Consider the following 22,326-nt stretch of genomic DNA (forward strand, 5'->3'; position numbering starts at 1 on the left):
TGGTGAGTTGTTACCGTAACATCTATCTAAGAGCATGCACCAATCAAACCCGAACCCATCACTGAAAACCGCATCAGAATCGGACTAGTAGTTTTTAAGAAAAATGGCAACATTGGTTTGCACAAACATCCTCTCACCCCAAACGCATATACCGTCTCCGTTCCGTCGTGGGTAAAAAATAGGCGAGCGGGTTTGAGTAAAAATTTGTAAAAATTACCTTAAATCACTCTTTTTATTCCGGATTGCAATTGAATGGAGGGGCAAAGGATTATTAAAACTATAAAAGTTCATATGGTTCATTATCATAAAACGATGAGCACAAAGGTAGTTGGAGATTATCCTGAAGATAACCACTTAAAGGGGTAAAATACAGCGTGAAAATTGGCATAAAAATACAATTACTGAATTCAACACGATCAAAGACGCAAGCAAAAGCTTGTGTATAATATTATAATGTTGGTAAGCAACCCGTAGCCTTGATCGATGCGATTAAGTCTGATCCATTGATGTCTTCGAGTTGATAAGTTGATTATTAATTGTTGTCTACCGCTTTGTTTTTTACGCTGTTTGGTCAGTCAACTTTGAGATCGAAGTAGCTATTCATTTTCCTCTCTTCATTCAATACACATAAGTTAAAGTTTAATGATAACTTACATACACCTGTGATTTTCAAATCCATAGTAATAATATAAACCAAAACCTGTTTATTACCCTTTAAGCGCTAAACTACAAGATTGATTTTGATACATATAGATAGACAATACTTTATTTTCGGAAATCCATCTCAGAGGTAGGGAGTAAAAATGACAGAAACGGAAGCGTGGAGACAAAGCAGCGGGGACTGAAATTCCGACATTACCAAAACTTATCGTAGGTATTTAAATAAAAAGAAGAAACATCTAAATCAAAAAGTAACCCAGAATATAGTAGAATAAAGTTCATTGACACTTAACACGGCTCACATGTCTTCTGAGTCTAGTTTCCCATTTGATCTTTACATTTTTACTCACAATGTCGCCTGTCAACCGCATGATTATGTATGTCCACACGTCGCATTCCTCTACAAACCTACATTGTTTTTCCTAGAAACATTTATTTTGTTTAATCAAATACATTTGAAGCTCCGTATCAAATCGCACGTCAGGTGCCATTGTCTCTTCACACTTTTATTGAAACAGATGTTCAAACTTATCCAATTCTTCATGATCTCTTAGTTAGACATTATCGTCTTCAAATTTAGGATCGTTTTTCAATGTCGGGGAGGGGTATTGTAACTGGTAATTTTTAAACCGATCAGAGAAAAACAAACATACTGACAAAAATACATACTAATGATGTATTTTGTGTTACTTGTCTGTATTTAATTATGCTTTCTTGACATATTTCTCGATGTTTGCGTTATGTCGTTAAATAAAGTGTCAATTGAATGGAATTTCATTTAATATTCTAAGCAAAGATACTAGGTCTGCATGGTTAATAAAATTAACGGATTAAAAAGAGTTCAACACTGTCAACAAAACTAAAAGAACTAAACCGAGGGAGCGTGAATATTATTGTAAATATTAAAGTAAATATGATGAAAATATTAAAGTAAAAATAAATCTAAAATTGGTTAAGTACGTTTGTTTTTTGTGTCCACAATAAAATTAATAATTATAGAACAACAAATGCATCTGCCTATTTGATTATTAACATGTTTATGAATTCCAATATCACTGTTAACAAATCTTATTCTGATCACATCACAATCGTCACTATTATAATTAAGCAAAACATTAAAAAAAACCTTATCTGTATCCGGCGAAACAGCAGGTACGACACCAAAATGACAAATGCAGTTTACGAAAAATGCATTTAAGGAAAGTCTTCTCTAGTCCATTGAGATAAGGAATATGCCTGGTGGTTTTATAGTTTTCAGAATGCAAGCGTAGCTTTGCCTAGGTGGTTCCGCTTTTCCATCAATGTCAATTAACTGCAGTGAAGACACTTCATCAATCATGCATTCTGTTCTAATTCGACCCCGAGGGTCCATTGTTTAGAAATGTCTGATTATTTAGTTTAGAATATCATTTTTAGTTCACTTTTGAATGAAAAAACTACGTCCGAGTGTCGATCGGCTCTTATCATAGACACATTTTTCTTTTGAGAATTTTTAAAGTTTTTGCTATTTTTTATACTAATTCGATGGCAGACCCGGGTACGTCCTTAAACTACGTCCAAAAGAGAGGTATGGGCATTGTGAATGTCATCTCGCTTTGTGTGGTAGGGCACAACACAGCGGATGTTATTCCAGATCTAGAACAGAGCTCAACTGGGGAAGTACCTCCACCTTACAGAAAACCGCAGCCAAATAACACTAGACCCTACTCATAGTGTCGTGTTCCTGCCGGTGAATAAGGTTGCTAAAGTGGTAATAGTGGTAATAACTAGTGGTATGGTGAGTGGGTCTAGTGTTATTTGGCTGCGGTTTTCTGTAAGGTGGAGGACTTCCCCAGTTGGACTCTGCTCTAGATCTGAAATGCTCTAGAACTGCTGTGCCCTACCATTCAAAGCGTGATGACATTCACAGCGCCGATACCTCTTTTTTGGACATAATTTAAGGACATAGCCTGGTCCAATACACCAAAAAAACCTAAATATAATGTGACATTTCGTTGGTTACTATCTGTGATTCATTTTGTCATTTGACAACATTTTGACAGCAGGACACAAAAAGAGCGAACAAATATATTTTTTGTTAGAAAAGCTTCCTTATTAAATCACATAATAATCTCCCTTTAATTAGGTTTAAAATATTCACAAAAAAAAAACATTTTTCCCAGGTATTAGCGGCATAAATTATAATAACAAATCAGCTGAATATACATACGTTACGAGGTGGAAAATTTTACCATGAAAAGCAAATCGAGATACATCGATACATTAAACTGACATTCATAATTCTTTCACACAATACAATAGTGATGAAGTTAATTTATGTCATGGTGTCAATGGAAAATTAACATCTGAGTAAATAAAAGGTACACGGTAATAACTATTTATTGTAATATGGTGGTGTATAGGTGATAATCTTATCTTAACTACATTTTTTTTACTAAATTAAACTTGTCTAAAACAATAAAAAAAAAATATATATATATAAACTTGAACATTTATTAAAAAAAAAAGTTAGTCACCGGGCGAGATTCGAACCCGTAACACTCGTTTCTAGCAGTCCGCGTCTCAACCCGCTGGGCCAGACGGACAGTTGGCCGGCAATACGAAATTAGCGACCATATTCTGCGTCGAAAGAAAAACGCATGAAAACTCGAAAACACGCGTTTTCTCAAACATAAGACTAATCTAGATCGATTGTATACCCCCAAAAACCCCCATATACTAAATTTCAGCGAAATCGTTAGAGCCGTTTCCGAGATCACAGAAATATATATAAGTTAGCATTTTTTTTTTTATAAACTTTGTAATTAGGTACTTGTGAGTTCCTGTAATTGGCTCTCTGTATTAATCTTGTTGTCCTATTGTAAGTTTAAAGCTGTTGGTTCTCCTGAACATAAATAAATAAATAAATAAATAAATAAATAAATAAGTAAATAAATAAATAAATAAATAAACAAACAAATAAACAAATAAACAAATAAATAAATAAATAAATAAATAAATAAATAAATAAATAAATAAATAAATAAATAAATAAATAAATAAATACATAAATAAATAAATAAATAAATAAATACAAGAATTGCTCGTTTAAAGGTATAAGATATACTATCGATCGAGAAATAGTTTGTAATGGTGAAGGACAAATGTTAATCTCAACGGGTAAATTATCTTTGATTTTATCCTGTGATTAAACTAGGTGGCATTGTTTTAAATGAGCTTACCATCTATTGTACTTTTAATTAATGAATTAACATGTCAAATCAATACATTCCAGCTAATACAATTCTAACTTTCATTGCTTTTTCAAAGTAGGGAACGTATTTAAATTACGCCATTGTAGTAATTTCTCTTTTTTTTTTTTTAATACTACGTCGGTGGCAAACAAGCATACGGCCTGCCGGATGGTAAGCAGTCTCCGTAGCCTATGTACACCTGCAACTCCAGAGGCATTACATGCGCGTTACCGACCCTTTTTAATACTACGTCGGTGGCAAACAAGCATACGGCCTGCCGGATGGTAAGCAGTCTCCGTAGCCTATGTACACCTGCAACTCCAGAGGCATTACATGCGCGTTAACGACCCTAACCCCACCCCCCTCGTTGAGCTCTGGCAACCTTACTCACCGGCAGGAACACAACACTATGAGTAGGGTCAAGTGTTATTTGGCTGCGGTTTTCTGTAAGGTGGAGGTACTTCCCCAGTTAGGCTCTGCTCTAGATCTGGAATGACATCTGCTGTGCTGTGCCCTACCACACAAGGCGAGATGACATTCACATTGCCCATACCTCTCTTTTGGACGTAGTTTAAGGACATACCCGGGTCCAGAATCTCTTTATTTCAAGCGATAAAGAATTTTAGTATTTGTTGTTTTTTTTTTGTGTAATTTGACATTTAGAGACAGTATACATCTCTGATAAAGTATTTATTATTTCATCAATTCCATATTTGTAATTTTTATTGTATGCAAAATGCAAAATTACATGTAAAAGTGCCCCTTGTGGCCTATTTGCTGAATAAATGTTTGATATTCGATACGATGATTATTGTTTATTTATTTATTTTATTTATTCACCAACTTACATTTACAGTTAAACCAGACATACAAGTTATGGGTTACATACATACTTAAAACTAATTAGACTAAGCTTATCACTAGATTTAATTAATATTAATAGTTGTGGGTGTAGATATTGACTCTAGGTAGCGGGCTGCTGTGGCTAGGAATCTCGGTTCTGTCTGTGAGAATATGTCAAGAGTGGGATTATGGAAAACAATATTATTAATATTATTATTGAGTGCAACATATAGAGGACTACTGACTAATGTCATTGTGCTGGTATTGGGAATTACGAACAGAGGTGTAATTCGTGGCCGGAGAGTAGCTCTAACAAATGGTGAAGGTACCTTAAAATGCACATTAGTTGTTATGTTACTGAAAGTATTTGTATATTATATATATCGTTGTCTGAGTACCCAGAACCTTCTTGGCTTACCGTGGGACTAATAACGGCCCGATTTGAAGAATGATTAAGACACGTTTAAGATCTTTAAAAGATCGATAACTAAACGACATGTCATAATTGACGTTTATTACGATTCCGCTGTGATCCCAATAAGATTTATCTATTATATTTCCAACGTCAAAGTGACATTGGTTGCCCAAATCGAGCTGCTTCTGACAATTATACGGCATACAAACGATATCTAAATGAGAACTTATCGTTATCGTATCTCATTCTTTGCCGTTAGGCACTTTGTGTGAGAATGTCCCTATAATATTTATTAATTAATTAATTATTTATTTATGTTTATGAATTAGCTAATTCTTTGCACTAGTAATGGTAGCTTGCGATTTATTAGAATAGAAAAATCAAGATAACATTCTTATTACATATATGTTGGTATTCATTATTATATCTTAGTATTCGTATTAGTAGGTACTAACTCTAATCTATAAGTCGGTAGATTAAATGTTATGACTACATATTTATGATGTATTTGTCATTCATATGACCATGACAGCAAATTATCCGTGACTAAGTAGTTGGCCGATATAATGAACTTATTTTCATCAATTAAATGATTAATTACACTGATAATTAAACAAGTCCTCGTGTACCTTCTTTATCTATACTATGTCTATAATCAATCCATATTCATCCAATCCATCAAACGGATATAAACTTCTTATTATCTATTAATCTTTTATCTACTGCTTAGAAGGTGACAGAGACGTCTGCAAACGAGACCATTATTTAAAAATACGGAAATAATAATAATAATTATAGGACATTATTACACAAATTGACTAAGTCCCACAGTAAGCTCAATAAGGCTTGTGTTGAGGGTACTTAGACAACGATACATATAATATATAAATATTTATAAATACTTAAATACATAGAAAACACCCATGACTCAGGAACAAATATCCATGCTCATCACACGAATAAATGCCCTTACCAGGATTTGAACCCGGGACCATCAGCTTCGTAGGCAGGGTCGCTACCCACTAGGCCAAGCCGGTCGTCAGAAAGAGAAGAATGAATACAATATTTACTTCGAATCTATCATACGAACCTTTCTCACTATTAAATTATACAATGTGTTTGTCCACGTATAGTCGAGCCGTTAACCACGTATAAATCACCAAATCACCCCCCATACCTATGTTTTTTCTCAATCATTTTAAAACTGCGCCCCTTCAAAGTTTTATGCTGCCAAACACGACTGCACTTGGTTAGTGTACCATTATTTGCCCATTTACCTATCGCACATTAAAAAAATAGGAATCATTCGACAGCTTATGAATTAGGGCACTAATTTCAAGCATAAATGTTACTCGTACAGAAAATTTTCCACAATTACTCGGGAATTGATAACAAAAATAAAAATTATCTTCAAAAATTTACTCCTGTAACTTGTGATATGTTTTAACTAGGTCTATAATTTTGAAATCAACTTTTAGCTGATGTCCTGTTCTATCATTTGACAATAAAAAAAGTATAGGTCAACGACCTCGTTTTCGAAAAAAAAGGTAAAATGTAAAAAAAAAATTTTGAAGACAATTTTTATCTATGCAGAAACAAATATCTGCGTTCATCACACAAATAAACGGGATTCGAACCCGGGACCATCGGCTTCATAGGCAGGGTCACTACCCACTAGTCAAAATCTTATTTGAATCTTTTAAAAGGTATCTTTCCAGTGAATAGTTAACAAATTGAATTGGCTACTTGACTGTTTTTTGTAAATAATGTCAAACGGTCTTGATTTTTCTGAGCATCAAATGTCTATATGGGACTCATGGCATTTAAGCAACACAAAGGTCAGAAATGATAGTTAAAGTCTGACGCTCGCACTCGACGATTGAAACGCCGCTAACAAAATGATAAGGTGTCGTGACGTCACATCATATAAGTCTGTCCTAAATGTATGGAAGATGAAGGAAATTGCCATTTTGACCCTGAAATATTGCGTTTATGTGTATAGTTGTCATACAATTTATTTATCAATTAAATGTAAGGAATCTAATGTTACCATTTTTTTGAGACTTCGGAGTCTTGTATTTTTTTTTAATCTCAATATAATTTTTTAAATTCTACTTTTTTATAATGGATGGCTCATTTTCTATCCATTTAACTAAATTTTGTTATAATATTCAACATGTGTCAATTACCCAATTTCAAGACCTGCAGCTGAATAAAAATTTAACCCATTAAACAAATTTTAGTTTTACCATTAGCATTATCAAATGTTGTCCAGAATTCCTAAATGGGTATCGTTTGGTGCGGTAATGCAATATTTCATGATGAGTTATTACTGTATTTGGGACCCTAAATAATGATGTTGATGATAATAAGCGGGGGTACTACCCTGTAGACTATTACCGTGAATTAGGGTAAGGTGTCTGATGAAACTGACATATTTATAATTTTAAAATTCCCACAATACCTTTTGTTGCTCGAAACATTGTTATCTGTTGTAAATATGACAGTTGGATATGATAGAATTAATATTGTAATATTGATGGGTACAATATAAACATAATATAATATATCTGACGATCACAATATAGATTCTTATAAATTGACATTAATATAATTTGTACTGTAATCATATGTCGTGAAATGAATAAATCTAAAAATAATCTAAAAATCTAAAAATCTTCATTGCACACCAGTGTTGTCACATACAATTTTGCCGAAGTGGTAGAACAGGGTGCAAAAATAGGTAGAAATGGGTGGTTTTAACATGAAAAACAGGTAAATGTACCACTCAATAGCAAGTACGTTTTTATGATTAAAATTGTGTATAATATTTTTCAAATTATTTATTAGTCTTTAACATTGTGATGTTAGTACACGTATTTATTAAAGAAATTGAAAGAAAAATGAGGATTTCCATTGTTTGTAGGTAATGAACCTGCTTGTATAATCTGTTTCTTTGGCAAGTTTTCATTACATCGAATCTAAATTCGGTAGAAATTAAGTAATGTTCCGTCACATGTATTGAGAATTGCTTACAATTGTACCATTTTAAAAATAAGTAGATTTCAGGCCGAGGGAGGTAGATAGGTAGAACGTAGGCAAAATAGGTAGATCTACCCAAAAGTTGGTAGATATGACAACACTGTTGCACACCTTAATAATAATAAATAAAAAAAACGCACAGCAATGTAAGCAGAAGTAATAATAAGCAACATGCGGTCCTAATTTCTGTTGCTAAACTACAATATTTTCAACATCATAATACATAGATAGCTGAAATCAATAATTGTATGCGTGTCAATAGGTAAAAACACAAGACAAGTTGGAGAAGGAAAGCCATGAATAGATCGGACTGGAGAGATTTGACCAACCTGAAGGGGGCAACTGATTACCAGTTCGCCGGACGATATCGGCCTGTCAGTTATTTGCGATTGTCAGCTTTTGCGAATAACTGACAGGCCATCGTCCGGCGAACTGGTAATCAGTGGGTCCTGCCCACCCGCGGCTTTAATGTCTCAGTTGATGATAAAAAATAAAATAATAATAATAATAATTCAGCCTATATACGTCCCACTGCTGGGCACAGGCCTCCTCTCATGTGCGAGAGGGCTCAGTTGATGATGAGTAGGTAAAAACAATACCTTTAGAAACCATAATAAACGAATACAATCCGTTAACTTCTTCCTCGCGTTGTCCCAGCATTTTTTTTGCCACGGCTCATGGGAGCCTGGGGTCCGTTTGACAACTAATCCCCAGAATTGGTAGGCACTAGTTTTTACGAAACCTTCCAACCCAGAGGGTAAACTAGGCCTTATTGGGATTAGTCCGGTTTCCTTACGATGTTTTCCTTCACCGAAAAGCGACTGTTAATATCAAATGATATTTTGTACATACTTACCGCCACCAGCGCTTCAATACAATCCGCTAACATAAACCTAAAAACACACAACTAGTTCTTGATATTAAATCTCTTGAAAACAACAAAGTTTGAGGAAAAAATATCTTACGTTAATGTATGCAACTAAAACCAAATTTCCTGTTACAAATGCACTAATTCCCCATCAACCAGCTGTCATGCAGGCAAAACAATGTTAAATAGATTAGCATTCTCAGTTTTATTGCTCAAAGACATCTGTGCCGTTTTAAAATTCAGTATGTTACTGCAAAATTATTCATGCCTGTGTCAGGTGTCCCCCATATAAAACCAAATGTTGAAAAGGTCATAACTACCATTACAGTTCTTTGACTTAGGATGTTTAGTTCTGAGCTGGAGCCCGCACGATGGCGAACTAAAGTTTACCTTCGGTACCAATTTCGACATGCATCCATTGAATGCATGATTACATTTTTGACTCAACAGATGGGGTGATTTGAAGGTGTCTTGGTAAATTCTAATTTGGGATCTTGTATTTGTTTAAACGTCGATTCTTGTAAATTTGCGTGTTTTCAAAATTCCACAATTGACGCGTTTCTAAATTAACATTTATTCCTGTACCTATTCTTTCTTTGACATACGGTTTAACTTGCGTATCTAGTACTCACATAGTCACTCGCACGACATGTTTCAGACAGCCTAGGTCAATTCAATTCAATTCAATTTATTTATTTGCAACCAAGTACAAAACACATACAACTTAATGCTAGGTGTACAGTACGTGGACCCTGATAGGGCGCAGCAAAACCTTATAGACTACATGAAACTAATTTTAATCTTATGGTATATAATGTCTATTAAAATATAATTACAATTCGAACTATTCCATAATTTAATAAACATTCCATAAAAGTATTTCATAAAAAAAAAAATTGATTGACAAAGAAAATACAAATAAAAATAAAATAAAAATGCTATTATAGTCATAGTTACACTGCATTGGAAAAAAATAAATAATCATAGCATCAATAAAATTAAATAAATAACAAAATTAATGAAAAATAACAAAAAAAATATTAATAATAATTAAAAAAAAATCAGAATAATAAACTTTGGAATGAGAGGCGGACATTTTCAAGCACTAAAAGTGCACAAGTAGCTTAGTGTTAGTAAGACTGACGACAGTTTAAATTCGGGTTTTATCTGTTATAATCACTAAATACGTATGTGTACAAAACGCGAGAGTTAAAAAATGAGTTTTTTCATCTGTTGGCATATCTTTTTTTACGGATCTACCTAACAAAATATTGAAAGCTAAAATGTTGTCAGCTAATTCGTTTGAAGCTTTTCCCTTCCAACCGTCTGTTTTACGACTTCATCTAATTATGACTCACATTTCGAAGAACAATGTAATGGACATAAATTAGACGCCCACATTTATTTACATGTAACTTTTAGGCTAGTCATGAAAACTATTGCCAAAACAGTTTCGTGCGTCTCCTTCTTTCGTAGTTTGTTGGAAAAGGACGGTTGTGTCACATAAAGACGGTTGATTGATTGACCCGCACCGACTAACGATTATAGGAAGCTATAACAATAAACAGCTGGCGATTTCGTTCCGTGAGTCGATTTTAATTCGTTTTCGTGATGGTCGCGAAGTTGGCTGATTTAGTGTTGATATTCGACTTAATGGCTCCGTTTTATTACAGTTCTACTTTGATTTATGTTTCAAGGTAAACAATAGTTGTAGAAATTTATTCTGTGGAATTCTCATAACTATTTGTAGCTCTTTTATTCAAATACTTTACATTTAGCGCAGTATTTATTTATTCTTGTACTTCGTTCTAATCATGATTGATTATGTATCTTATCTAGTTAATTAACAGACTTTTTTTTTATAGATTTAGTAAAATTTGCTTTCTAGAAATAACATATCTTACTGTTTTGCATAGTCTTTCTGTACTTAACATAAATTCTAATAAACATCTAATCAGTATCTTAGAAGCTTAGTTTGCTACACACATTTATCTCTTCCAAAATAAATCCCTTCTTTATTTTCCTTTGTCAAGCCGGAAATCTGTTCATGATACATTGTACTTCGTCCCCTGTCAGTTAGACTGCCGTGAGTGACATCTCCTTGTCAACGCCATCTAGTCCTGTAATGATAAACAGTCATTAAAAATCGTCGATTGGTCAAGGTTCTAGTCTATTGGTGAGTCAGTGTCTATCATTCAGTGCAGCTCGCGCGGCGCACGCTTGCATTACGCAGTACCACCCCTCGAGAGACGTATAACCGTCTCTCTTTCGCCTACGACTTTATTGGCTGGTGTGTTGGTTGGTCTCGCTCTCGCGGGGCGGAGGGGGGGACTGCAGGCGGGTCGTAAATCACGCTTGTCTCATTCCACGCGGGACCGCCGCCGCCGCCGCAGGCGCCCGCATTCCCCTCGCGACTGCCGTGAGCGACGCGTCTTTCGTGTTTACTTTGAATTTGGAAGTGTGTCTTGTGAATGGATCTAAGGGTGTCGATTCGGGCAGATTGAAAAATTGCGTCCGAAATGATTGTGGAAGCTGATCATGTGAGGTAAGCTTTTGTGATGTTGTGTTTAAATTTATTACTTTGTTTTTGATATGTATTCGGTACGGTTACGCTGTCTTTAGGTTTATACACAGGTTTGAATTTTTTTATCTGTTTTTTTTTTACTGGTTTTACTACCAGGGTGTTAGAAAAGCGACATTTATACTTTTCCGAATCTTAAAGGCACTGCAGACTAAGTCATACTTTGATTTTTGTGTTTCTATGTTCCGATTATAATTTCAAAATCAATTGTTATTTTATATATAGATTTTTTTATTGCGTCTTTCGTAAAGCAGGTGTGATTTACCTAATTTAAAAAAAAACTTGAAGTCTCGTATCAAAGTATAAGTTCCGATTTTTCTGCATGCATACTCAATTAAATTCACCTTTCGTGTTATTAATCGTAAAATAACAATTTCCTGTTACCTCAAAAGTATTAGCAAGATTTAGTCCAACAAGAAATATAAAAAGTTTTCCTTCTTTTTATTTTGTTTCCGCAGATTGTTTGCCAAAGCTGTGAATGTTGAAATATTGGAGGTTTATTTTCAATCTTTTTTCTTCTTAGTGTTTTATTAGTCGCAGTTATCAGAGAATTTATGATCTTGTTTTACTCGTTACGGCGTTTTTATCTGATGATTTGTTGTTTAAGTTTTTCCTTCTGATACAAAGCTACTATTAATGATTGTCAATATTGATCAATTAGGTATAGATAATATCGCTTATCAATGATAAATTATGAAATTATCATAATTTGTGTTCTGAGTATTACTATCTTTTCCCCTTATCATTGAAGCTATCTCTTAATTGACACCAATGGGAAGTATTTATGACTCATTAGGATATTTAAGTAAATCTTACGAAATAATATTGTCAGGTGTAAATTGGATTCATCAATATTCATTAAGTCATAATTAACCAAACCTGTAAGTAATAAAGTGACGCTAAAAAACAAAACTTTAATTACAGTTGCAGTTTGGTACATTTTTTCTAAATATAAATGGACTTTCTTGATATTTTGTGTATTTAAGTGTAGTGTAAGTCTAAATTCAGTCTAAAAATGCAACCCGATGCATTTCGAACCTGAATTTAGACATGGCTTTCTAAGGTCTACGTACTGCTTAGTTGTCGTCTATATTTTTATATCTTAAAATTTAAATGTTTTGTCTATGACATTGCTCACGTTTGCCATATTGTTAGTGTTATCCTTAAACATAAGTATTATTATCATCCTGTACTCTAAATATGGGATTATATTTTTGCGTTTCATCTTAGTAAATAAAACGCAACGCACGCTTCTCTCAGAACTGTAGTCAGTTATGAGAGATAAAGCAGTACAATTAGTATCCATTATAATTTAAACTGTGACTCTAAATAAGGAAGCTGAAAAAACGCAAACAATAATAAAGCACGCTTCTAAACTTCATTTGTTTGTCCGCAGGGAGAGCCCGCGATGTCTGTCGCGGGAGTCGTCCGGCGCGCCGCGCTGCCCCTCCAACGACTCCGTGTACCGAGCCCCGCTGCCCCTCCCCGCGGCGCTGACGGCCGCCCTCCCCGCGGCCCTGCTGCCCCCCCACTCCGCCGCCGTCGCCGCGTATCTCGGCGCTGCCGCCGCCGCGGCCCAACAACGCCTCCTCATGTCATGCCAAGAAGACATGACGGATTCGGAGCGCGGCGACGCTCTAGACTTTAGCACGAAACGTAGCGACTCACCCATCGAAGACGACGATGATGCGGTTAATCTTAGTAAAACACCTGAAAATGGACCGTTAGATTTATCTGTTGGAACACGTAAAAGAGGCCCGGAGGATTCGCCTTCGCCGGTACCGACGAGAAAAAGTTCGAGAACCGAGCTCAAACCTAGTCCAGTACCTTGGAGCACACCCGTAGCCCCGCATTTGCCATATTTCGCGGCCGCAGCTGCTGTGGCTGCGGCTAGTCTGTCTCCAAAAGGTGGGATACCGGCAGAATGGAATGGAAGACTGAAACACGGCCCGACACCGAGCGATGCGACGAAAGCACTTGAAAAGATGAGCGAGCTCAGCAGATTGGGTGGCGAAGAATTATTCCGATCTGTACAAAGCGCCGCTTTAGGCGCTGGCCTAGCTCCTAACTCAGCTGCCAGACACTCCGCCTGGCAATCACACTGGCTCAACAAAGGCGCTGACCAAACTAAAGACGTTTTAAAATGCGTCTGGTGCAAGAAAAGCTTCAACTCTCTCGCCGATTTAACAGTACATATGAAAGAAGCGAAGCATTGTGGTGTAAACGTCCCGGTTCCTCCATCGACTGGCGCTCCAATGCCGTCATCTTTGCACCCACCTTCGAGCTCGCCATCCACACCTTCTCACAATTCATCTACTTCGAGCAGTTCGTCGAAACCCAGTCAGAGCGATCTAAATTTACTCATCAAGGAGAATATGCCGATTCCGAGGAAGCTAGTCCGAGGCCAAGATGTCTGGCTTGGAAAAGGCGCGGAGCAGACTAGACAGATTTTAAAATGCATGTGGTGCGCTGAAAGTTTCCGCTCGTTAGCCGAAATGACGAGCCACATGCAGCGGACTCAACACTACACCAATATCATATCGCAAGAGCAGATTATCTCCTGGAAGTCCTCCGATGAAGCTAAAGGATCGAGCGCGAGCAACGCGCCCAATAATCCTGCTCCACCGACAACAGGCACCAGCAGCCACGTCAGCGCCGTTTTAACATGTAAGGTTTGCGACCAAGCATTTAGTTCCTTGAAAGAGTTAAGTAATCATATGGTTAAAAATTCACATTACAAAGAGCACATTATGAGATCTATCACAGAGAGCGGGGGTAGACGACGGCAGACGCGCGAAAAACGAAAGAAGTCACTTCCAGTTAGAAAGCTTCTCGAGCTAGAGCGAGCGCAACACGAGTTCAAAAACGGGGACGGCAATGGGGTACCTATGGGTAAACCGATTAGAGACTTCGGCGCGGGCAGCCGGATTTCTTGCGAAAAATGCGGCGATAAAATTGAGACTGCCGTATTTGTTGAGCATATACGACAGTGCATAGGCGCGCCGATGTCTAATAGCCAAAGGAATTTTCTGAAGAGCGCGCTGCTCACAAACAGCATCATCCCCCCTGACGTGCCCGGGCATGTTACTCCCACCAGCCGCGACGGCCGTAAGAGCATCAACGACGAACTTCCCTCCCCTGGCTCAGCCCACCACCGCTCCCCCTCCTCCGTGAACGATTCCTCCCCGAGTTCCAAAGATCCTAATGCGAGCAACGACAAGAGCTCCTCGCCTTCGGTCCTCAACGCCATAGAACAATTGATAGAAAAGAGTTTCGACACACGATCGCGTCACACTGTCCCCGGGATGCCGGGCGGAGCTTCCCACGCTCCGATCGGTTCTAGCATTCTTAAAAGATTAGGCATAGATGAGAGCGTAGACTACACAAAACCGCTGGTAGACCCTCAAACGATGAGCATGCTTAGGAGTTATCACCATCAGCAGGGTTACGGGCGCCGCGAGCGCAGCGGGAGCGAGTCAAGCTCGATGTCCGAGCGAGGTGGCAGTCGGGTTGAATCCCTCACCCCTGACAGAAAACTAGACGCTTACCACATGACCCCACGCACCACCCCAGACACTCGCGGCTCCCAAACACCCGCTTCCGAAGACCGCCCCGCCGAAGTTAGGATAAAAAAAGAAGTTACTGAAGATGATGATCGCGAAAACGGGGTAGATTTGAGCAGCCAGCCAGTGCGCGTCAAAACTGAGGTTGATGAGGACGAAGAGCCTCCTAGGCCGAGTAGTTCGCATGAGGATGGGAAAGTCGTTCCTAAACGCGAGAGTGAAGGTTCCAGCCCCGCGGCTAGCCCTCGTAGCCCGGCTAGCGATCGCTCGGGACATACTCCGGGAGTAGATAGGAAGCCGGCTTCCAGTTTAGGCGCATTGTCTTCTATGTTTGATAATCTCGCTAGCGGAGGTTCTTCGACTGAGCCTAGCTCCTCGCGCCGCGGCGGCAGTCACCCGCTAGCCGCACTCCAAAAGCTTTGCGATAAAACAGAAACTAGTACTTCCCGCGCACCTGCCCCGGCTCCATCCCCTGCCGGTCCTCCGAGTATCCTCACATTCAGCTGGGCTTGCAACGATGCCGTCGTGACTGATTCCATCATGAAATGCGCTCTATGCGACACGCCATTCGTCTCCAAAGGGGCGTATCGGCATCACCTGTCCAAGATGCATTTCGTGAAGGACAGTGCTATGCCGGAACCGGTCCCAATGAAAGCCACGCAACCGGCCGGGTCTCCGGGGGCTCATAAAAGCGGGGGGTCAACTGCGGCTTCTCCGCAGGACCCCCGAAGCCCCTCGCAAGCCTTCGACGAGAGCCCACATTCAAAGTTCCTCAAGTACACGGAACTCGCGAAGCAGCTCTCCAGCAAATACGTGTAGACGCGTTTGTGATCATACCATATCCCGCATAACCCGCTAAGGTTAGGTTCGCTCCGGCGACGATAAGTATTTCGAAACTCTTTGCCAATTTAATTATTTAGGTAATTGTTAGTCACCGCATAGTTCGGTTAGTGTAATTATCGATTAGCGACTTAAGTATACGCCAAACGTCTTACGTTCATTTAGAGTAAGGAGATATTTTCAAATAATGCCTTTAGGTGACGATCGGGAGCTATCTTCCACCCTACTGTAATTCCATTCGCGAACTGTACATATAAGTCACGTTAAGTCATAAAGTTCGATTCGATCTCTTGTAAATGTATTTTTGCTATCGGGGCAGCGCGATGCGGCTCAGTATTTTTGGAATTCGTTGCAATATCATTTGTGTTACTTAATTTACTTGTATCAGAGTTAGGGTTAACTTTTAGTTTATTCTATGTATATTTTGAATTATCTCTAGGTAATCTCGGAGATGCAATCTCTTCTGTTCTCGTTACAGGACAATCTCCCTCTAGTGTAAATTTTGGGCTAGTTCGCTCCCCCCGGGAATGCTATTTATTGTTTAGTATAAGTACTTTAGACCGCGTCTGTGACACATGTATACCATATACCAGCGCATAATCGGTTGTCCAAACCATTAAGATATTTAAAACGAGTGATAATACGATACGAGTTATACAGTTTTTTCTTTAAAAAGGAACTACAATCGTATACGTTTAGACCTTCAGTAAAGATAATATCTTCCATTGTAACAGTTATACGAGTGTATATACGGACCTAGTGAGTGAAGACTCTGTTATATTTAAATAAAAATATTGTAAACTGTCTAAGTGTAAGTTTCAGACGATATCAGAATTATCGGTTGAATCTTCGTCGCATAATTTTAGAAATTTATCAGCAACCCCAGTATACGAAATGTTTTTGTCTTTTGAAACTTTTTTGATATTTTTTGTTTTCGTTTCCTCTAAATTTATGCGGCGGATGTGCAATTTTTGAATTCAATAATTGAATCTATAAATTTATCATTTTAACGATAATACATAATGAACCTACGAACTTTATGTAATGTATACGCTAGCTCTGATGAGGAATTTTTGCTCATTCTTAAAATGGTGTTGAAATATTGATTTTACCAAATTTAATAATCTTATTTAATATTTTTATGTTGTATTTCAAAATGCAATTAAAAGCTCAAAGAAATATATATGTTACATACTTAAAATGATTATTTTATTTAGTTTCCCTATCGACTTTACTCCTACATACGAAACTGTTATTTTAGAATTAAATAAACGTCAAATTAAAATACCTAGGTAATACAATTTGAGAAAATAGTCATTTTTGATATGCGTCGACACTCATGCCAAGCAATTTTAAAATATGGACACAAATAAAAAAATAATGTGTTGTCCATCTGTTCTTCATCGATACAGCTGAAACTCGCTCACTTCAATTCAGAGTTCACTTGCTTTGTTTCATAATATATGATGACATCAATATATAGTTCGTTCAAGCGCGTTTAATAAGGCGCCTAGTTCACAAACTTGACAATTGACAGGTGTCATTGTCAAGTTTGTGAACATTAGGTAAGTAACAACGGTACGGTTGTGTTTGTCGTTGTTGTTGGACCAGGAGATTTCACCACTCTTACAGGTGCGACAATTATCAAAAAATATGACAAACCCCTCAACACGCCGATATTTGTCAGAGACAACTGTCAAGTGACAGGTGGCAGATGACCATTTCGTAAACTTATCAAATTTTTATTTACAATAACAATATACATAATGGATATATACAGATGATTACTATAACTAGCTTATAACTAAAATAGGCTCTCGAGGCATTGGACCAAGGATGCTGGCGGTATTTCCTCGTTGTGTCGCACTCGTACTGATACGTTTCGTAAATAGTTTTGTATAGAAGTGCATATAAACATGACAGGCTTTTTGGTACAATTGCCCATCTTAAATTTAATGACAAATTTTTGTGAATAAACACAATTTTTTTCTTTATAAAAACTTCTACACGAAATATTTTGCGAAATTGTTACTTGACAATTGTCACTCGACATATGTCACTGACAAATGTCGGGGTGGTGAAATAGGGGCCGGTAGGTAATGTACGGCGAATTGTCTATGTCAAGTGACAATTGTCAACAAACTGAAACAAGGAACTACATGTAGGGTTAACAATGGCCACCTTCCTTGAAGCTATTGTCAAGACCAGTAACTGAAAACGCTTGACTAAAACTTTGATTGACGTCAATCGATTGATCGAGTCTTGCGCTTAGCATGAAATAGGGTTGTTTCCATCTACAAATCTCAGGGCAGAATTGTATCCCAATAAATTCTTTTGGATTATAAGAACATGTTAAACTACTTTTAGGGGACCTGTAATGAACATATTTTTGTAAATATTGAATTTAAAATATCTTTTGGCACACGTCGAGTGACCAAACTCGAAACGTCATTGAAGATTCTGATGACGTCACAACTCTCGGATTGACACTGTTGACAGTTAGGCGATAAACAACAAATGTCAGTTAACAGTTCGTATCTTCTACGTGTGTATGTAGTTATGTGTCAAACCGTAAACTGTGACGTCACACAATTTTGAAAGAGCGTTTTGGGCGCGAAAGCATCTGTCAAAATATATTTTGTTAAATTAACATATTTAAAGCCGTTTTTAGTATAAAAGTTGAATTTTAGGGCAACTTTTAGTTAATATAGAACGTAATACAAGCGTTTCGAAAAATTGGAAACAACCCTATTGCATCAATCCTATTTGTAATGAGCATAATAAGTGTTAAACAATAAGGTAGTGCCCCGGCGGAAAAAAAGGTGTTTTGAACCACCCTAATATACCTATACACAGTGTGGGATTTTTCCTTAATTTTGCGAAACTCTGTTTAATTGTTCAATTTGTCTACCATATCAAATGATAGTGAACATTGAAACTCCCGTAGTTCTATGTATCATAATGAATGAATGAATGAATTTGAATGAATGAATGAATTTATTTCATAAACATCAAATTACATAGATTTCCTTAAATTAGAAACTCTGCTTCCTAAATAGATATAACCTGTACTTTAGGGTAAACAGTGCTCCTCCCCAAAAATTTAGTTGCAGGAGATGTTTTATTTACTTATATAATTTTAGATAAAAATTGAAAAACTTTAGTATCATTAATACTGAGAAATTTAACTTATAAATCTAAACATGTGTATGTGTGTGTGTGTGTGTGTGTGTGTGTGTATGTGTGTGTTTGTGTGTGTATGAATATCATAGTTTTGTATATTTTCGAAAAATAGAGAAACATCCATAGAAGTCCATAGAAACCTGAAAACTGTAATTACTCACATTACATGCCTCTTTTTAAAAATCATTACATTCTCACATAATGATATTAAAGTATATAAGACACAACACAATAAATGGAATAATAATGGAATAAATAAATAAATATTTATAGGACATTATTACACAAATTGACTAAGTCCCACAGTAAGCTCAATAAGGCTTGTGTTGAGGGCAGCATTGTCGTCCCCATACATTGTTCTATTCGTTTTTCGATGTACGATTATCATTTTGGTTCTACAACCGAGCGAAGCCGAGGACTCTGACCTCTGACCTGACTGAGATTTGTTTTAAACCAGCGAAGAATAAAAAGGTAAGTCGGTAAGTAAATAATATTTCAAATTAATTCAAGATAAATCAAACAGAACCTTTTAAAGTTTGAGATTCTTGCTCATTATTAAACATTTTGGTGAGGCACTGTCGGTTCGATTCGAACTTTGAGATACATCAAATGGATATGGATCGGATATGTCAGTGTCAAAAGTGACGTTTTCGTTTGAAGAATATCTAGACCTACTATTTAACGTATCATAATGTTCGAATCGGGCCGTATATAATCACAAATGACTTGTAAAACCATTGCCAGCAAAATTGTACGATATTCGAGAGTAGACAATTTCTGTTTCTTTAGAATTGGATTAAATGTTGCTAATTGGAAGAGAGTTGCCGACTGGATTAAGCTGGGCAAGGACAGGAAGGCATGGAAGAGGATGGAGGAGGCTTTTACCCAGAAGGGGTCCATATTTCATTAGCATTAAGACTAACAAATTAATTTACCACTTTGTCTTAGTTTGTAGTGGTTTTCTCCAATAAAAATGGTCAAATAATGCACTATACTTTTATTTGAAAATATAGAACAAAACACAGTACATAACTAGGAATTTTAGAGAAAAGAAAAATGATTTGTTACTTTTTTTTTCTTTCTACTACGACCAACTAACAAAATTTAAATGTATATATGCGAAATATGGAATTAATGGCTTTATTATTATTATTATTAATTGGAAGAGCTTATTATTCTGGGCGGGATAAATAACAAATCAAAACTTGCCAGAAAAAATATGTAATTTTACGTTGATTTATAAATAATACCACAAGATTTCGTAACTATAAGAGGGAGATTTTTAATGTGTAGTTGAGAAAGAAATTACGCATATATTGTACAGAATTGGGAACTTTATCTATTCACCACATTTAATAAAATCTAACGAAAAAAAATAATCGGCCTTTGATGGCTTTTATCATCAAATTTTAAGGTCAAAATCAGGTGTAAAATTAGTTAAGGTACAACAACGCTCAACGAGGGTACGGAGTCCCTAACGGTCGGCAAAGCGCGTGTAACACCTCTGGAGTTGCAGGGGTCTATAGGCTACGGAGACTGCTTACCATCAGGCGGGCCGTATGCTTGTTTTCCATCGACGTGGTATAAAAAACCAGCCAAATCGGACAGTGAATCGGACTCGCGTGCGAAGGACCGTATCATTATCCATAAAAACGGCAACAAAATCACGTTTGTTGTATGGGAGCCCCCTTAAATATTTATATTATTTTATTTTTTACTATTTGTTGTTATATCGGCAACATAAATAGGTACATCATTTTGACGACCGGTTTGGCCTAGTGGGTAGTGACCCTGCCTACGAAGCTGATGGTCCCCGGTTCAAATCCTGGCAAGGGCATTTATTCGTGTGATGAGCATGGATATTTTTTCCTGAGTCATGGGTGTTTTCTATGTATTTAAGTATTTATAAATATTTATATATTATAATATATCGTTGTCTTACCTTATTGAGCTTACTGTGGGACTTAGTCAATTTGTGTAATAATGTCCTATAATATTTATTTATTTATTATTTATTATCACCTGTGAAAATTTCAACTGTCTAACCATCACGATTCATGAAATACAGCCTGGTGACAGACAGACAGACGGACACTGGAGTCTTAATAATAGGGCCCCGTGTTATCGTTTGGGTACGGAACCCTAAAACAAACAAGGCTAAATTAACAAGTTACATTATTTGACAGTTCATGTTTGTCAAAAGTCAACAAATCAACACATCCAACTTCCACCTGCACTGTCTTAGCCGCAGATAACCCCAACCCCCTCAAATCCCGAATCACTCAACATCTCCCGCCTTAATCACGATAATGACATCATTCATCGCCGTTTACTCGCTTTCACCAATTTGACACAACACTTCTCTACACTTCCCAACATTAACCATCCATTGCTGCTCAACTATGGAACCTGGAACACTGGAGTAATACTGGGGCGGTAATGGATGGGTGGAATAGCGATGAGATAGGGTAGAGGGGTGATGGGTGACCCGTCAGTCAAACCGGAGAGCTACTAGCTACAGGTAGAAGGAACGTACGGGTCGGCGTTGTGTTTGGAGACGATCGTAAAGTAGAAATTGTTAATAATTGTGTCGAATTCTTGTCAAAGGTCCCACTTTGTCGCTTACCATAAAGGACAAGACTTGCATATCTTTTTACGAATAACTTGTCAAAGCATCCATATGGCAAGCGACATAGTATGACTTTTTTTTAGGGATCCGTACCCAAAGGGTAAAACGGGACCTATTGCTAAGACTCCGCTGTCCGTCCGTCCGTCCGTCCGTTTGTCACCAGGCTGTATCTCATGAATCGTGACAGCTAGACAGTTGAATTTTTCACAGATGATGTATTTCTGTTGCCGCTATAACAACAAATACTAAAAAGTACGGAACCCTCGGTGGGAAAGTCCAACTCGCACTTGTCCGGTTTTAACTTAGAAACGTCTCAATTTGGCTTTTAACTATACTGATAAAATTACAAATTGTGTGAAGGATGTTTTTTTCTTTTACTCCAATTAAGGCGTAATTCGCAATTTGCAAACTTTGATTTTCGCGGTTATAGACGGTCAATGTACAAAAATATTTGTGGATACCGTATTTT

General features: G+C 37.1%; 1 protein-coding gene across 3 annotated transcripts in view; it reads left to right on the plus strand.

The window, feature by feature from the left end:
• LOC133520955 (protein tiptop) overlaps window positions 1–17,246 on the plus strand; it is a 570,116-nt gene extending 552,870 nt beyond the window's left edge. For 2 of the 3 annotated variants that reach the window (XM_061855668.1, XM_061855666.1), the window contains exon 5: window positions 13,039–17,246. In XM_061855668.1, the coding sequence (XP_061711652.1) occupies window positions 13,039–16,024 (2,986 nt within the window). In that variant the 3' untranslated portion in view covers window positions 16,025–17,246. Of the gene's footprint in view, window positions 1–11,363; window positions 11,607–13,038 lie in introns of those variants that run through there. The other variant, XM_061855669.1, reaches the window with a different exon arrangement.
• Window positions 17,247–22,326: the final 5,080 nt, after the last annotated feature.

This window comes from Cydia pomonella, chromosome 9 (assembly GCF_033807575.1).
Source record: "Cydia pomonella isolate Wapato2018A chromosome 9, ilCydPomo1, whole genome shotgun sequence".
Classification (NCBI taxonomy): Eukaryota; Metazoa; Arthropoda; class Insecta; order Lepidoptera; family Tortricidae; genus Cydia; species Cydia pomonella.